The 18497-nt window shown below is 37.1% G+C and overlaps 1 protein-coding gene across 1 annotated transcript; it reads right to left on the bottom strand.

Annotated features, from left to right (window-relative positions):
- Positions 1–284: 284 nt before the first annotated feature.
- Positions 285–18492, bottom strand: LOC135071831 (nucleosome-remodeling factor subunit NURF301). Its single transcript, XM_063965658.1, has 18 exons — positions 16498–18492; positions 14211–14493; positions 13603–14060; positions 13265–13492; positions 13016–13188; positions 12695–12892; positions 12338–12581; positions 10402–12218; positions 9756–9966; positions 8339–9411; positions 8138–8252; positions 7159–7295; positions 3371–3575; positions 2801–3294; positions 1933–2117; positions 1654–1821; positions 1280–1560; positions 285–949 (listed from the first exon to the last, which is right to left on the bottom strand). The coding sequence occupies exons 1-18, from the start codon at positions 17516–17518 to the stop codon at positions 744–746; spliced, it is 7497 nt and encodes a 2498-aa protein (XP_063821728.1). The 5' UTR covers positions 17519–18492; the 3' UTR covers positions 285–743.
- Between the last annotated feature and the right edge of the window lie 5 nt (positions 18493–18497).

Genomic DNA, 18497 nt, shown 5'->3' with positions numbered 1-18497 from the left:
TATTTTCTCGTAAAATATCTAGTTTCTGATAATTTTATTAATACATGTTGTTATAAATAACGCTATAGAATATATATCCACTTAGAAATATGGCGAATTCAAAAAAAAGTTAGGGTGTGCGTTAAAGGGTTAATAGACAACGGAGATGATCAATATTAGGAGAAAGGGCACAGGTGATGCAAGTTGGAAGCCGACAACAAACAGGCATATCGCGGCCGCAGCGACGCACCACACTGCCATGGGCGTCCATCTCACATCTTCATATTTTACCACAAAAACGTATATAAGCATCATCGAGATGTATATTAAAAATTTATTACTTACATACAAATAGTTTTTATCTTATGCTAAGCACTATTATAACAACTAAACTCGCTAAGTTACATTAGCTAACATAATATTTCACAAACTGCAAGTATACATTTATAAATTATTTTGTTTGGAGTTTAATCTGTATCTAATGATAGACAGTCAGCCTTAAAATGGGACAAGAATGCAAACATGTAATAAATACAATAAATACTTGACATGGTCTAAGGTCTGACATCTTGATAGATAGAAACTTAGTAATATTTTACATAAATTAAAATTCTTTGTAAATTTCATCACATCGTTTACAATTTACAGTTGTAACAGATCATTTAGAACAAAACCTCGGCTATTTCATTTCCTATCATCATTGTCCCGAAAACTTGATTCAATCACATAATTATTCTCACATAGACACTATACACTGGCACTTATCATTGAGTAGATTCGAATAATTTTTCACGAAAATATTTAATTTTTTGTGCAAAAAACGCTTCAAGACCGTCCGCACAACGATAGAATTCAGAGTCTTTAGGGTTAAAATATCGACAATTATCAAATATTTTAGTCATATCACCAATAAATTCACTTAACGTACTGTAAGTCTGTTCATTAACTTTTCTTTCCACTGTTTGTAAATCTGAAAAGAAAACAAATAAATGTACATGATTTTATTATGATAACTGGCATTAGTACTTAATATATCACCTTCCTGGCACAGGTATATTTTTACCTAAAAGGAAGTTTGGTCAATATTTTAATTATTGTAAACCTTTTTATATTATGAAATAAATTATTTATTATAATATATAAAAAAATCTTTAAATTTGTAATTATTTTGTACTTTAAATAACTACGAAGGTATAAAGAGCACACTCTATTTTGAATGCATTTATTATATTAGTGCATTTGATACAATTTCAGTAAAGAAAATAATAAACTTTAAATAATCTTATTTAAAAATTCTTACCCATAGGTTCCTTGATTACTTTATAATAAGTAGGCGCTTCTCTCGGGTCGACAGGCTCCATAAAAGGCCACGCATTTTTATGCAGCTGTATTTGTTTCACAAGCCTCTTTAGATTTTCAAAGTCTTTGGGTGTAAGTTCTTTCATATTTGCAAAATTAACTGAATTGTTTTTTTGACAATTAGGACAAATATATTCGTCAATATTGTCAGCCTCCGATTGTAAAATTCCAACGCATCGACCATGAAACCAGTCCTGACATCGGTCACAACAAATGTAAAACCTGAAATAAATAATGATGTGGTTGAAACAACTATAGATACTTTATCATCGCAATGTAAATCGAAGGTGCAGCTCATATTCCTAATATACTTACTGTGAATTATCGTACGGTTGCCGGCAGAGACAATACAATTCCTGTGTTTCTTCCGCTCTTCGGCAATCTGGACAAACGTATTCTTCCATAGTCTTACTCATTTCTTCTGTCACCCCGACACAATCACCGTGGAACCAGTTGCTGCAATGCTCACAACCAACATAAAACCTAAAAGAAAAAGTACAATTATTTATAAGAGCATTGAAAGAGATAATCAGATTTCTCGCCAATATTAAAGTGAAAATCCTCTTTTGAAACCGCTAACTAATATCTACTTACTTGGTATTGTCATAAGGAGTACGGCAAATACAAAGCAGTTTCTCTTTCTTCAGAGACCGTTTGTTTGCTTTAGGAGTGGAGTCGCGTGCGCTACTGGACGCGGTGCGCCGCTTACCCGTGCGCACTTCTTCTTGTTTACTCCTCTCGGCTCGAGTTCGAAGAGCTAGTTCAGCCGATAACTCTTTCTGTAATAGAAGCAGACCAATATGTAATTGAAAAGCCTGCTAAGTATTAGTTAAAGTCGCGTGCAGAGTTCCCCATACACTTCTATATAATCTGATGTTTTACAAATGTAAATATCGTTTTAATTATAATTACATAGTATTAATATAAAAAATAATCTTGTAGATTTCAGCATTCCATTAATTGGTTTCAATGTGTCACATTTTCAGATATGAATGTGCTTTCATTTATTGTAATCGTCGTGGAAATATTGTGCTTGGTATTTTACTACTGTATTGAACTGTAGAAATCCAATAAATTGGCATGGCTGAAAATGGTTAGTTTACTAGTACATCTGTAACAAATTATAATACTACACTGGGATAAATTGCTTCTATCGCATTATACAAAATTTTTGTCATTCAGACTGTACATTACTATAGTTGAATCTCGATATTCAACAGATTACAACTGCAAAAATGTTGATTTCTGAAAACGTCTAATTGTATCTTCCACAAAAATTTTGCTGTAAACATTACAAAAATACATCGAGCTAAAAAATAAATTTATCTTATCGGTGTCATCGTTACAATTCAGTTACACTTCAGTCACTAGAACAATAATCAATCACACATAACAATATTCCGCAAAGCGAATACAACACTACCACTAACGGTAACACTATACTAATAGGTGAAAATACTACCTGAATTTCAACACCAAGTTCTTTTTCGAGAAGTCCTCTTTTCTTAATGATATCTTTCTTGAGCATTTCTTTGTGTTTGAAGAGTAACATTTGTAATCTAGAGTGAGTGGAAACGGCACGACGGCGTTCCTCCTGCGCGGAGACGGGCGGCGGCGGCGCGGCGGCGGGCGGCGGCGCGGGCGCGGGCGGCGGCGCGCTGGGCGGCGGCGGCGCGGCGCGCGGCGGCGGGCGCGGCGGCGGCGGCGGCGTGGGCGGGCGCGCGCGGCCTCGCTTGCGCGGGCTGCTGTCCACCCACTCGTCGTCGTCGTCGTTGCGGGAGGAGGTGGGGCGGCGGCGCGGCGGCGGCGACGGCGAGCGGGCCACGACGGCCACGGCCCGAGGCTCTTTCTCGACCTGTTCGGGTTTGTTGCGTTTCTCGTGGTATCGGAGCTGTTGCAGAAGCTTCTCTTCTATTTCAGGATTCAGATTGTCCTGTTTCAGTACGCTTTTGATGGCTGAAATTGAGAGAGATGAACGTGAACACGTGTATAAAAGTTAACGAATGAAAATAATTTGTTTTTTCATACGTACTTTGCTGTATGTAGTCAGGCGTGAGTACGAACTTGTTACTTTGAACTCCTTCCTGATTGGAATTCACGATATCGGTTTTAGTGTTATTTTCCTTAATATCTTCAGGTTTAGACGGGGTGGCCTCTTTATGACTAGCCGCTTCGGCGACATTTTCTTCACCGTTCAAAAGAGGCTGTCGTTTGCTTTGATCTTCATCACTAACGTCCTAAAATAGAAAAAGAGACACCCAATGTGTCAAAATAAATGTTCTGGATTATGTTCCGCATTTACTTACTATACCGATCCTTTATATGACGCTTATAATGTAATAATTAAATTCAATGAAAACTAAAAATAAGTCAAAATAAGAGTAAAAAAAAAAACAAAAATGAAAATGAGAAGATAATCGTTTGTGGGAATATATCAGTATGTAGGTGGTGACATAACATATACGATATTCTTATGTACTGAATAATTATGTACGTAATTATTACATTATTTTGTCCTCATACTTATATTATTTAAGAGAAATAATTGCCCATACACCCCCACAAAACGTTTGTAAGAAAAATATGAAATGAAAATAAAATTACATAAATAAACAGGAATGGTGAAATAAAAGTCAATATTGATAATATTTTTTTATTCTAGTTTATATTGCACGATTCAATTATAAATTACGAGTTACGACGCTTTAGTTTGTTATAAACAGTTACACAGTTGTTAACAGGTGGTGTATGAGCAATTTATGTATCGGTAGTCAAAAAGTAAGTAAATTTGACCATTAAAACTATATTTTAAGCTAAATATCAAGTCTTTGTAAAAGCACCCATTTTACAAAATTGTACGAGTTTCTCGGTTCCTTCAAAAGTTCCTTAAAGAATACCTGAAATAAATAAGAGGTACCTTGTCTTTTAAGTAAAAGTGTCAGCTATTATTTTTTCTTTAAATTTGGATTCGTTACATACCCTATGGCTAAATATTAAGTCAATATGTAAAATGGACGATTCTACAAATACCATAATGCTACACATAACATATTGAATTTAGTTACAGGCCAGTAAGGGTTAAATCCTAGTAACTTCCACGGCTTTGAATAAGGAAGACATATAGATTTTATTAATTGAATAGAAATAAATCATATAGATCACTTATTTACTCGAAACAGTGAAAGTTAAGTGACATCATCATTCAATTAGCTGAAAGTAATATACAAAATATATCACCATTTATAAGGAAAAAAACCACTTAAAGCATTAATTAAAAAATATTAGGAACTAAATAATTAATATATATTATGTCATATACAAAATGCGTGTATTATAGGCGCTATTTGATTGAAATGCTAATTATTTAAAACATTATAATGAATAAAATTATTTAAAGAAGCCTCTAGGTTTCACTTTAGAAAATAATCTTCCCAATATGTTATAAAAACATAGCCCGTGTGCCAATAGTTATGCTTATTTACTGTTACTTTTATTACTTACGTATTTAGTATAAATAAATAAACCAATATTGTATGAAAGTCACATTAATACACACTATTATGTTCTAAATAATTTACACAAGTACTTAATCTTTGGTTTAATTTACATTATTTAAATATTTAACTAAATTAATTTTAATGACGTTATAGTTATTTTGCACTACAGGTGTATATTTGCAGTTTTGCGCAAATATTATTCTATCCAATTTTTATAACTATCAGACCGAGTAATAATCCTTTTGTAAAGATAAATGATATGCTTTTTTGTCTTTTTAAAATCTAATTTATGGATTTATTATCAAAGCTAGAGTGGTAATGAATTTATTCACAAAATAATATTTTCACGAATTTAGGTTACCGTAAATAGTTTCATCTATGATAATAGAGTGATCTGTTTCGTAACTGAATTTCACCTATTTTGAAGTCAGTTAAAAACGGAGATATTATACAGCGTCGGTTTGACTAAAAGGAACGATCATGTAGAAGCGTATCATTTTACTTTAATCAAAAGGATTGAGAACAAACGATCATAAAATAAAGAGTACTTGCATACCTAGAAGGAATCTTGACATCTTTAAATTAGCTGGTAAATCATTGATTCTTACATAAAATAATAACATAAATACTGCAGATTAGCCAGCTAATCATAGTTACTTTAGTTGTAAACACGATAGTGCGGGACCATAGGTCGAAAAAGCCCTTGGTTGGTTGTCACCCACCAGCGTTATGCTGCAATGGTGTTTATTACAGAAGCGTCTGGATTACTAATGTTTGGCCAAAAAACGTTTCCCAAATTATCACATCGCAAACAACGTTTCGCAAATTTTCATTTGGCAAATTCTCATTTGGCAAAGCAACTTATTGCAAACTTTTAATTCGCAAATGTTTTTTTTGGCATATTATTGTTTAGCAAATTATTGTTTGGCAAAGTATGGTTTGCCAAATGTTTCATTAGGCAAAAATATTTCACGATAAACTATTTACAAAATAATTTGATTGGTGCATAGAATGGTATACAAATTAGCTTATGGTTATTATTTTGTTTAGTGGGGAGTTAATATAAAATTTGTTCTACATTAATTTCCTTATTTCATTCTTTGTATCGAAATTTCCAAATGATTCATTAACAATAGAGGTGATTCTAGCGCTCGGCGGCCGCTGCCGCGGCACGCTTCGCTCGCCTTCGCGCATTAAGGGTCACTGTTCTAACCTAACCTAACCTACTATTTTCTGCAATACCTACTTTTTGCAACCATACTATTTTCTGCAATGTTTTACATAAAATTATTGTGAAAACCATGATCATGTGCCTTATGCTTTGATTTGTGGGTAACGGTGGGTAAGTATGTGAAGTGTCAATTTGACCAAACAAATTATTTGGGATATAATATTTGGCAACATAAAACATTTGCTATATAAACATTTGCCAAGTAAAATTTGGCCAAATGATAATTTGACCAAATGAATCAGTTGCGAAAAGTACAGTTGCTAAAAGTTCATTTGGGAAATGAAACTTTGGCGATAAGTTGTTTGCGAAGTGAAATTTGGCGAAAAGTAATTTGGCCAAACGGAAGGATACCAGAAGCGTCTATAAGGCGCGGTTCGGTTCCCGGCACTATGGTGTGTAAAGTATTATGTACCTAATAGTTTGTAGAATATAGATAATCCTTTATGGTCTCTATTCTACTAACGTGTACAATGAAGGGTACGTGACACCACTAGTCTTATTGAATATACTAGGAAAATATCTTTACTTTTATACGGAAATGATGAATAATCAATAATATTGGTAATATCACAATTTTGTGTTATAAAATAAAATACAATCGGTGTCTAGTACCCTCTAAATTCTACCTAGATATAAACTAACATTGCTATCTATGTGTAAATTCTTGTCCCTAAATATAAAGGAGAAATGACCTTTAATGTGCGTTTGTTGTGACGTAAAATCAAGTAACGTTCAACGCTCGCGCGCTAATTAGACGACTTAACACTGTAATATTATACTCGGAAATAAGTGTAAAAATATAGCAGTCTTTAATTCATTACATAAGTAATGTTTTTGTCGATCAGGCTTTTCAGTTTATAATTTACGGAAGGCACACTGATTTGTGTTCCACGTTACGCGTTATCGTAAATGAAACTCAACTGTATGGAGCAATTTAGCAAATAACATTTTTTTATTTTACAAAAATCATTTCCCCTTTCCGATCTATATCGATAAAGTAAATAATAGGACATTAGGAAAGACATTTTACAATCTGAGATAATTATAATATTATATGGAAAGTGGGTCGGCAAGCTAGTAGTAATATATTACCTGCTGGGGCACCGGCATGGGCTGCAGCGGCTGCGGCGCGACGGGCGCGAGCAGCGGCGGCGCGGCGGGCGCGGGCTGGACCGCCAAATACATTTTCCTGGGGCCCAGCATTCCTTGCTTGCCGGTCGATTCTTGTGCTGCAAAAGACATCGTTGTGCGTCCATACATCTTTCGCTCCAAAATCAACAGTAAATGTAAGTTACACGTTGTTTACAATACCGATTCATAACTTTAGGAGTTAATTTATTGAAGATAGCTTTTGCCCGCGGCTTCACTCTCGTGAAATTTCGTTTGTCACAGATCGTCATAAATTATAGCCTATATGTTATTCTGGGTTATAAACAATAATACTGTGAAGTTTCATCAAAATCCGTTCAGTAGTTTTTGCGTGAAAGAGTAACAAACATCCAGACATCCACACAAACTTTCGCATTTTTAATATTAAGTAGGATGGCATGGAAATAGTTTCCAAATTCCAATACAATATGTATCTGAAATTTAGTCATATATTCAGGGTTCGAAAGGATAAAGATAATTATCGTGATAATAACAAGTGGATAATTATCGGTTGATAATAACAAAAAAATGCGCTCGTGAAAATGAACTGTATTCGAAGTTAATCAACAGTTATAAAACCTATCTATTTAGCTCCACAATGATCACTAGTTACCTAGCGTCAAAATATTTATCTATTTTCCAACCTTTATGCGACTAGCGATGGATAACTTGACAACAATCAGCAACTAAAAACATAAAGTAACATTTCTTATTTAAAACAATATGATAAATGTGTCTTATAATGTTGATAATTATCTGATTATTATCATGAAGCGTCTGATCTTGATAATTTCGAACCCTGCCTGTATTAGATTTGATATTTTTGCAAGCAGTTATTGGCGGCGACTGTTTATGTGTAGCCTCAGCGCGTGCAATATCTGCTTTTTATCAACAAAGAGCAAAAATAACATTTTTTACCAACCTTTAAGAAGCTGTTGCTTTACTTGGTGTTGTACAAGTGCCAACTGTTGAGGCGTTAGAGAATACCCGTGCAGTCCTTGAAGGACGATACTGGGCCCGCTGCTGGTTTGCATTACCTGTTGAAAGTTTATCATCTTAACACTGATAAAAGTACACAAGCCTAACATTATAATAAACAAAGATAATTAAGTTTTCCAATTACCTGAGCTGTGACAGTTTTAATGACAGTGCCAGGGGGTTGACCGACCAGAAGGCGTTTTTCAACGATTTCATCTTCGGTCAACTGCTGCTCCTGCTGCGGTTGAGGCTGTGGAGGCTGCGGAGGGGCGGGCGGCTCCGGCCTCGGCATCGCCACGGCGGGAGCGGCCGCGGCGGGCGCGCTCTGGCCGATGTGCGCGACGATCTGCGCCTGATTGTTGCCGGTCGGCCGAATCAACACCTGCTGCCCGTTGACGGTCGCCAGCTGAATCTTCCCGGCGGCGATCTGCTGCACGAGCGCCGGGTTGTTGACGACGATCTGCTGCGTGGAGGCGGCGCGGGGGCGCGGCGGCGGGCGCGGGGCGGCGCGCGGCGCGGGCGCGGGCTGGCGCTGCAGGATCTGGCCCTGCACCAGCACCGTCTGCAGCGCCGGCATGCGCGGCTGCAGCGCCGGCCGCGAGCCCGCCTGCACCACCACCTGCTGCGGCGACTGCACGACCACCTGCTGCGGCTGCTGCATCACCACCTGCGACGACGGCTGCACTACGATCTGACGGTTGCCCTGGAGTACGATCTGTTGCGCGGGCGGGGCCGTCACCCGGGGCGAGGCCGGTTTGCCGTCGTCGTTCGCGGCCTTGTTTTGACCTCGGTCGTCTTTCTCGTTGACGGACTCTATCGTTTTCGCGGCGGGCGACGCCGCCACCAGTTGACCGGTGATGCCCTGCTGACCGGCCATGACGACGTGCAGCCTCCCGTCGGCCATTTGAATGAGCTGCTGCCCCGCTAACAGGCCCCGGACGGTGATTTTTCCGTCGGGAGCCCGAATTATTTGAACTTTCTGCGGCCCGTCCTTCTGCGGAGCTCCGGGAGTTTTAGCCACCGCGTTGTCAGCGTTGGACTTGTTGACCATGGGTTGCGTTATGACTCTCGTTGAACCGTCGGCCCCTTTGGTCATAATAATTCTTCGAGTTCCGATGACCGTTTTTTGGCCCGTAGGTGTGTTAGAATTGGTGGTCAAGAGGGAGGTCAGCGTGCTCTTTCCTGAATTTTGATTAGGTGTGGCCGGTTTAGATTTATCTGTAGGAATAAAAAAGTAGATATTAAAATTCACGTCATCAAAGGAGTCCACAATTCATACGTCTCCTTTCCTTCGAAAGTTTCTAGCGGACGTGGTCAATTAACCGATTGAGTCCCAGACGGCATTAATTAATGTCATAACAATTGATTATCTATTGTGTCTAGATTCGCGGAGCTTGAAGGATTAAACGACCCCAAAATAGCACAGCACTCAGAATATCGCAGTTCCGTTAAAATTGATTGAATGTAATTACAATAAAGCAATTTTAGAAGTAAAAAATAAATGTAATACATTATGCATCTTTAGAAGTAAAAACAATAATAATATCGAGTGCACATCGAACCTTGCGCCACCTCCTGCGCGCGCTTCTGCTGGTGCGCGGCGCGCTGCTCGCGCAGCTGCTGCTCCATCTTGTCCTTGAGGTCGGCGGCGGCGCGCGCGGGCAGCTTGCCGGTGGACGTGCGCGTGACGGGCGTGGCGCGCTCCGTGCGCTCGCCGTACTGCCGCACCTCCCACAGCTCCAGCTTGTCCTCGTCCACCCATTCCTCTGACACCTGCCGATGAAGCGTGTCAGTGGACTTTACCTGCCTAGCTCGCAATTAGTGTCATCATCATTATCAACAGCCCTTTACAGTCCACTGCTGGACTATGGGCCTCCTCCACTATAGTGCCTGCCGACTACTGCCTATCGACTGAATAATTTAGTTCAGTGTTTTGGGGTCGCGACCCGACCGAAGCCTCTATAGGGGGATCGCGAGAGGTCGTAAAAACTACCTCAGTAAAAAATCATTAGTTATAAAGACAGATTTATCCGAAATCTAATTATGCAAATGCATTAAAATGTTTTATGGATTGAAGTATTCGTACCAATATTTTTTCATACTAGGGGGGTCGTGTCATGAAAAAGGTTGAAAAACACTGATTTAGTTTATAATTAATGAACTATTTCACTAAATCTGAAAATAACGATAATTATGAGTTCAGCTCACCTGTGGTTCTGTATTTTGAGGAGATTCTGCTCGTTTCCGTTTCCTCAATCCGCTTCGAATTGACGTGACTTCGCGTACCGTCTTGGGCAATTCCAGAGGTATAACTACACGCCTTCGCAAATATTGCGTTCTCTCAGAAAACTGACCAATATGACGATGTTTCAGCAGCTCCAAAGACACTATTTCAGTATCTGTAGTCAATTGATGTTTTCCGTCAGCGGTGGTTGGTTTAGCAGCCATATCGTCCCACCGTAAACATGCAAACATTATACGCAGTTGTAATGCGGCACTCGCTAGCCACTGCAGGTTTACGGTGCGGTACAGCCAGCAAGTTTTAAACAGAGGTCGCGCACAAGGATATGGCCAAACTGCTTGGTTCGGCTTGGCGTTATGACTGAAACCAGTTACGGCATTGTGTCCTGCTTGCCTACAAAGACGTTTTAGCTCATGATGCGGTAAAACCATAATAGTTTTCGCCTTACTACGTGTATGGAATGTGGAACAAAGTGGATACTTTACGGGAGTTCTCTTCTTTTTCTTTTCTACAGCAGATGTTTGAACTCTTTTAAGATACACTTTACCGCAAGGACTTTCTGTTGAATAAATTCGTACCAAGCCACTTTCTGTTTTTTCTTCTTTTATAGACTTGTCATCCCTTTTTGGCCTTAGAAGCCCAAATCGTCTATTGACAGTGGCACGATATTTGGCTTTATTCTCATTTTTAGCTGACGTCAGTGAACATTTATATGATGGATCCTTGGTTTCTCCAGTATTTGTAACATTAGCTGCATTATTTGAAGATTTGGAAGATCTTCCTCTTGTGATTTTCAATTTTGGTATTGGAGGTCGAGTTTTCTCAGACTCAACGTCAACAAGGGTGTTGTCGGATTGTTGATCTCCATCAGTTAATTCCTTCAATGGACCTATTTCAACTTCATTGTCTTCATTGTTACTGGATGTAATGTCTATGTCCATTTCATTTCCTACAGCTGGAACTGCAGATTCTTCCAATGTACTTTCAGATTTTAAAATGCCTAAAGACTCTTCATCTTTCTCTGCCTTCACTGTCACATCACACTCTCCACTCAATTTTCTTTTGACGAAACAGTCTGTGTTTTTATTATCACATTCCTGTGCACATGCCACTGCTGATAATAAGTCGGACAATATATTTTCCTCTGAATTGGTCGCGGATGTAGCACTTTTTCCTAACAGACATTGTTCCAGTATTGACATTTTATTGTTCTCTTTAGTATTGATCAGTCCAGTCGAATTGGTAGTACCACTTTTGATTATGATCAAAAGTTCACTTAAAAGTTTTGTCTTTTTTATACATAAAGGTGAGTAACAATTTACTTTTATACCCGAGCTTTGCAGCAAGGCTGATGGATCCACTTTATTACAACTGGAAGAATAGCACTTGTAATGTTTAGTCAACAGTGCCAATTTTTGATATTGCTCTCTGAGTGCATCTACGGTCTTGGATGTAGCATCGCTAGGAGGCTTTTTATCATTACTAATGTCGCAGACCGAAGACATGTCCGCATCAGGCTCATCATTTTCGACATCAATATTTTTGTCTTCTTCATTTTTGATATCTGAATCTTCTTTTTTTACTTTGGTCAACAAGTTAGAAATTTTCTTTTCTTCCATAAATTTCAAATATGTCCGTCGTGTAAGAAAATCATCCAGCTTCGATTTCCTAGCTATTTTAGGATAATATCTTCTTATTGAGGAACTCAACGCCTTTTCAACATCTATTTCTTCAAAGTCATCATCTTCTTTTTCAATAATTAAATTGCGCATAGATGGAGGCACTAAAAAGAATAAAATAATATACAAAGTGACTTAGATAACTTAAAACTGACTTTTATTGATTTTAAGTAAAAATATAGGTCTGGGTGCATAACTTAATAATATTTTATTGACTACTTACGTTTTTCTGATACATCTTTTTCAGAGCTTTTATTATCAGAAATTAAATATTCATATGTGTTGGGCTCAACAGCTAACACTTTTATCACATTTCCTTCTCGAACTCTAACTGCTATTTTGGCAGGACCACTCATAAGGCTTAGTTTCACATTGGTATTTTGTTTTTTAAACTTCCTTGTGGTAGAATTCCACAACCACCCCCATTGCCCATGGATTCTGTATTCTTCACCCTTTTGTTTCCATGCCTGAAATGTTATAATGAAAATAAACAACAAAAAAAATATGATAATAGTCACGATCTAAACAAACAAGAGACAAAAAAGTTAAGAAAACCTTGTTGATTTTGTTAATAATTTACCTGATGGCGAAGTCCTAAGGAATATTTCACGAAATTATAAGCCGTTCTATATCTCTCTTCTTCTTCATCTCTTTCCTTCTTTTCTCTTTTATCTAGCTTTTTGCGTTCCTCGCGATCTGCAGCGGTCGTTCGGATGAGTCTTACATGACCCAGTTGTTCATGCCAAGCTGGGACCCACACTACACTTTTAATACATGCCTGAAAATTACCAAAATATTTTAAAGTTAATGTATTGTAAACCTTGATACATTATGAATTATTGATATTATGAGGAATGAGAAATAATTAATTTCAAAAATACAACATTAAATAACAACATACCTGAAGTACACATAAAGCTCTTGAAAAATCTCGCGGAGCTTGACACAGTTGTACAGCTTGCACCCAGGGCTTCCGGAGCAAAGACCAATTTGGATGCATAAATTGCACCACTATATTTGACTCTAATTGTAATAATGTCTGCCTTAGAGTTGCTACCAATAATGGTTTTGTAGCTGAAATTAAGTTAAAAATTAATAATTCATCTAAAATTCTAAAAGAAATAACAAAAGAAAATAAAAAGAAGCATACCATTTAGTAAACCAATCCATTTGAATTCTTGTCCAGATGATAAAGAAAATTTATGGGACATATACCGTTTTTTATCCCTTTCTTCGTTTCTTTGAGGCTTATTCAATGCTAAAGGGTTGCTGCTGTACTGGTTTATATAATTTTTAAACGTATTTTCGTTACCCAATTTGAATAAGTAAGTTCCATTAGATATTTGATTTGATTTCAGACGTGTCACTCTTTCTGTTACTGAAAAATATATTAAATTAATTAAAAATTATTAATGACTGAATGAATAACGAATCATAGTTATTATAAGTTAATAAAAATTAATAAAATTATCCGAATAATTCACTTACCTTCATCATTCTTTTTATATGTCGCCGATTTATTTTTCCGTACTCTTTTAATGTTATCATCTTCATCATCTATTTCAGTGTCGTCATCATCTTGTGGGTCCTCAGTAGAAATGGTTACTTCATTCATTACATCTCCATCGGGCATAGGGGATGAATCATTATCAATTTTATCATCATCAATTTTTAAACCTATTGATGGATCATTTTGTTTTTCTCTTTCTCGAAGTCTTCTTTGTTTTAAGATATTATTATTTTCTACTTCTAAATAAGACTTACGGTTACCTTTCGATTGATTTGTCAGGCGTTCTGTTATATCCATCTGTCTTACTATTTCTTGTTTCATTTCTAATAGCTCTCTTACTAATGGAGTTTCCATTTCATCAGCATCTAAAATATTTAAAAGCTCCTCTAACTGCTGTGGCGTAGTGTAATACCAGACTTCGCCGTTTTCAGATTCCCTATAACAAGAGAAAGAAAATATTGGTATACAAAATATAATTACGTAATTACAAACGTACAGATACTACATCTACCGTGGTGTCACTGGTGGGAGAAACCAAAAAATATCAGCTTACAGTTAAAAACATTTTAAAATTATTATTACTTACACGAATATTCGACGCGCAATAAACCAGTACTTGCGCCCATGTCTATCGAAACCAAGATGCTCGTGTCGGCATAATAAACCTTGTTTCTCAGCATCAGGTAGACAGTCAGTGACGCCAACAGTTTTATGTTGTTTACAAAGCGCACACTGCCAATCTTCGGATGGGACGTTTACCAATGGTGGATCAACACACTCCAGGTGGTATACCGCAGGGCAAGTTTCACAACATAGTAAATCTCCAAGACGATGACATACCCGACAGTGATCGTCATAATGAATAGGAACTGCAATATAATAATATGAAACAAAAATTAATAGGACATCACAAAGCAAATAAAAAATATGAATTACATGTAGCACAATTAAACGTGAAAAAGGGCACCTATGCACAATACCTACATTTATGTTATGTCTGACATTGATAAACATGTTAGCAAAAGGGTGAAACTAATCTGCTCACTGTCTGGTTTATATAAAAGGAAAGGGTGGAATTTGATTGGCACTCATATCATTCCCCTCTGACACCTAGGGCCGGCGGCATACGTTTCATTATTTTATTGTACATTTAAATGTAAATAGGTTCGTTTTTAACACGCTTTTTTTAAGCGATCGGTTAAATAAAAAAAGGTTGTATACGCGTTATAGAATACAGCAAAACGAGTGCGCACCGCGAACATGCGATAGACTAATTGAAGTGCGAATTATAGAGCATAAATACATACATGTCTATGCAACTTTAATGGGATTAGTTTTAGAAAATAGACTTTCTGAATAAAATTACTAGAGGATTACTGTCGGCAAAGGTCCTTCAGGATAACATTAGCAGGTGTATTTGTGTAATATTATTATAATAACATTGACTCAGGAACAGTATTCAACTTGCTTAATTTATAAATAATCTAGGTAAATTGAAGTAAATTCACTATGGTGAGGAATATTTTGCTTGTGTAACTCATTTTGGGAACTAGGTACTTATGAGGGGAAAGTAGTAGTACTTTGGGAAGGACTTCATCTATTCCCTTATTAACAAAAGTTACACCCTAGTTGAACTCCGTTAAAATTGTCATTTAGTATGGAAATGTCATTTTAATCCAGTGTTCATCCCTAGTGTAACTTTTTATTAATAAGGGGGCTAAAATACTTTTTCCTAAACAAAAATAAATAAAATCTCAGTAAGCTGGTGTACTAAACTTAGCAACACTTACCCTGGGTTGCACCATCTTACTTTAATTATAAAAAATGTCAAGTCAACAACAAAAACACCAGCAAAGTCTGTACAAAAACACCAGCCTCCCTTAACACTAGAGTACACGCGCGGACTACTATAGTAGACCAGGGTAACATTTTACGCTATAACTTTTTGAAAACTTGCGCCAGAGAGCTGGCATTCCAAGAAAGCCTCGTATACTAAATTTGTCAGTAAGCCAGTAAAGCTTGGGTCGTTAGTCTGCGCACTTTTCTAAAATTGGCCGTCAAAACTGCGGGTCTAGTCAAAAGCCCGAAATCACTCGACAAAAAAATCATGAAAGACTTGTAACAAATGGATTTACACCGTGTACCAGGCAGTAGAAAGTCATGAATACTATGACAGATAAAAAACTAATCATATTTATTCAGTAAATTTTTTTTTGTTAAAATTGGTCTCAAAGTGCAATTTTGGTCCAAAAAATTTACAACTTTTAAATCTGTTTATAATGTTTGATCCCAAATAGTTATATAAAAAAACTTTGATTATAAAATAACTATAATAAACACTTTTACCATTTACATAGTAATTCTTTTCATAAATTGCTTATAAACTGATTTACAGTGATTTTAAATTGGCTTACCAGAGTAGGCCGCGCGTGTATTCGTGTAAAAAAAGGGGCGCGTGTACTGCAGTGTTAACAAGTTGCACAATGTGTCAGTTTTTAGGACAGTTTCAACAGATTAGATTTTCAATTACATCAAAAAGTGCCACTAGTCTAGACCCACAGTTATAGTTAAGGTGATGCAACTCAGCATAAGATTTTTTATGTATGTGATAGTTAATGTAAAATGGAGCAACTCAGGGTTAGTAATATAATTATATTATACTTTTTGTCAAATTAATCCTACAGTTTATGAAAGGCTTACAACCAACAATAAAGTGCTATAAATGGTCTTATACATATATTAAATAGTATTTAATAGTCGATATTGCATCAAGTTTGATACTCCAGCTACCTACTAGACAAGTGTACAAAACATAGCTCTATAGCTCACATTATCACAAACAGTAATAAATAATATTGTATGTATCCGCTTACCTTCACTTAGAAGATCATCTCGAACTGGGTTGGTAATTAGAAATTGATTGCACAAGAATTGCAGCACCACCACTCTATCTTCTACAGATGTAAAAGGATATTCACAGGAATTTACAATTTTAACAACTTTCTGGTCAAATGACTTGTCACTTTCAACATAAATCCTAAGGACCTCAGGCCATGTCATAACATCCAATAAAAATAAAGTTATGTTAACACTATCTTTATGGTCCAAGGGACCGAAATGTGTCTGTTGGGCATCCTCTTCTCTCAATAAAGCTTTCAAGAGCATTATATGAACTTCAATTAGCAAATTGCTCTGATCTTCACAACTTATAGCTGCACATAGATCTTCAATCCGAAATGGAGACAATCTCACAAGATGTCTAAAGTGCCGAAGCACTTCATATATGCTAACTACTTGTAGCACTAAAGTTTGAGGGATGATCAAATCATCTGAGGAAGATGGAATTTCCAATCGGGGAATCTGTCGTTCTTCCTGAAGCCATAATGGATCAGGACTAGGAGCACGTAAGGCATTAGAGACAACCTTTCTTGGAGTACCTCCAGACGTACTAAAACTGCTGACTGAAAAATCACTGTCACTGGCTGCACCATCTCCAGCACTTTCTTCAGAACTCTCACTTCCGCGATCTTCTTCGGGTTCTGACTTGTCGCTGTCGTCTCCGAAGTCAGACCCATAATGGTATTCAGACTCGTGGTAATCTGCAGCTTGAGGATTATATCCTCGGCGCGAGTATGCACTAGACAAACCGCCTCGCTTACTTTTGTGAGTTTTCCCACCTCGTAGTTTTCTTGTACTTCGTTTGCTTATATCGCTTCCTTGCGGCGATGACGCTCTCGAAGCTGATGGTGTACTTACTACTGATGCAGATCCCACATTTTGATTTTGCAAATATTTCGGTTTTTTCAACAAATGATATTGAAATTTTCTATTCTTTTCAAAAGTTCCCGATTTCGGGGGCCTCCCGCGTTTCTTCGTCCCCCTACCCGACATCATCAAGAACAACTGTCAATTATATACCGATTCGCACGTGTACCACAAAAACATAGTCTTGTTTACAAAAACAAAACGATTGAATTGCATTTCAGTTCATCCTAAATCCAACGCAGTCATGTTCCCAGCGGTTATCGACGCTAGTTGAGACACTGAACGAAACACAACCATATATCGAAGGAGTCTGTACGTTTCACACGCTAATTATAACTAAACAAATCCAATCACTGATAAGAAATTAGGCACTGAATTTTATCAAAAGAAAGAAGGCACCAAAAATGAAATGACGCGAAATGTGAGTACATGCAATTCTAAAACGCTTAGATGCTGGCTTCTCATTGGTTGATTCAATCCGCCATGTTGTTTCATACCTTGTAATTATTGAATTTTTATACTATCAATCATAAAGGCTGAAACCGATAAGCCACTTGCAAGTGCAAACCAAAATAACATTATTTTACAGTAAGACAAAATCACAGCATACTTTATTCAAGAATATCTGAAGCTATCGCTGAAAGGTAAAATAATCACACTGAAAAGTCACTTGGTTCTACGGGGCGGCAGCCATTTTGTGTTGTAGTACCAATCAGTTGAACTTCCTTTAATTTGTATTGTTATTTCTAAATAAAGTATAAGACTTTTTAAACTCAATATTCATTTCATAGAGATATAATTATCAAGGATTACATTATTTTTTCCTTATAAAACTATGAAGTTTATATACTTCGTATAATATCGGATACGGATATGGTTCTTGTTCTCACATCTTCATGTTGGCTATTCTGCAATGTAGTGATGTCTGTCATAAAAGTGGTCTATGGGTCACGACAGTCACGATCCCGATTACTCAGCATCGAGGATTGATGTTGTTGGAGAAGACAGGCCCTTTTTAGTGTGCGTGCTCGCGCTTCTGTTCGATCAATTTCTCGCATAGCGTTGATTTGCATTCCGAAATTGGTGTAATATTAGTGGATAACTGTTC

The sequence above is a fragment of the Ostrinia nubilalis genome, chromosome 5, assembly GCF_963855985.1.
Source record: "Ostrinia nubilalis chromosome 5, ilOstNubi1.1, whole genome shotgun sequence".
Lineage (NCBI taxonomy): Eukaryota > Metazoa > Arthropoda > Insecta > Lepidoptera > Crambidae > Ostrinia > Ostrinia nubilalis.
The sequence above is the reverse complement of the archived record's forward strand: the minus strand, read 5'-3'. Positions and strand labels throughout refer to the sequence as shown.

Coding starts and splice junctions, on each gene's coding strand:
- LOC135071831 (XM_063965658.1), bottom strand. CDS start 17,518: ATGATGTCGGGTAGGGGGACGAAGAAACGCGGGAGGCCCCCGAAATCG. Junction 12,582..12,694: donor CCTTAGGACTTCGCCATCAG/GTAAATTATTAA, acceptor ATAACATTTCAG/GCATGGAAACAAAAGGGTGA. Junction 2,118..2,800: donor AACTTGGTGTTGAAATTCAG/GTAGTATTTTCA, acceptor CTTCTATTACAG/AAAGAGTTATCGGCTGAACT.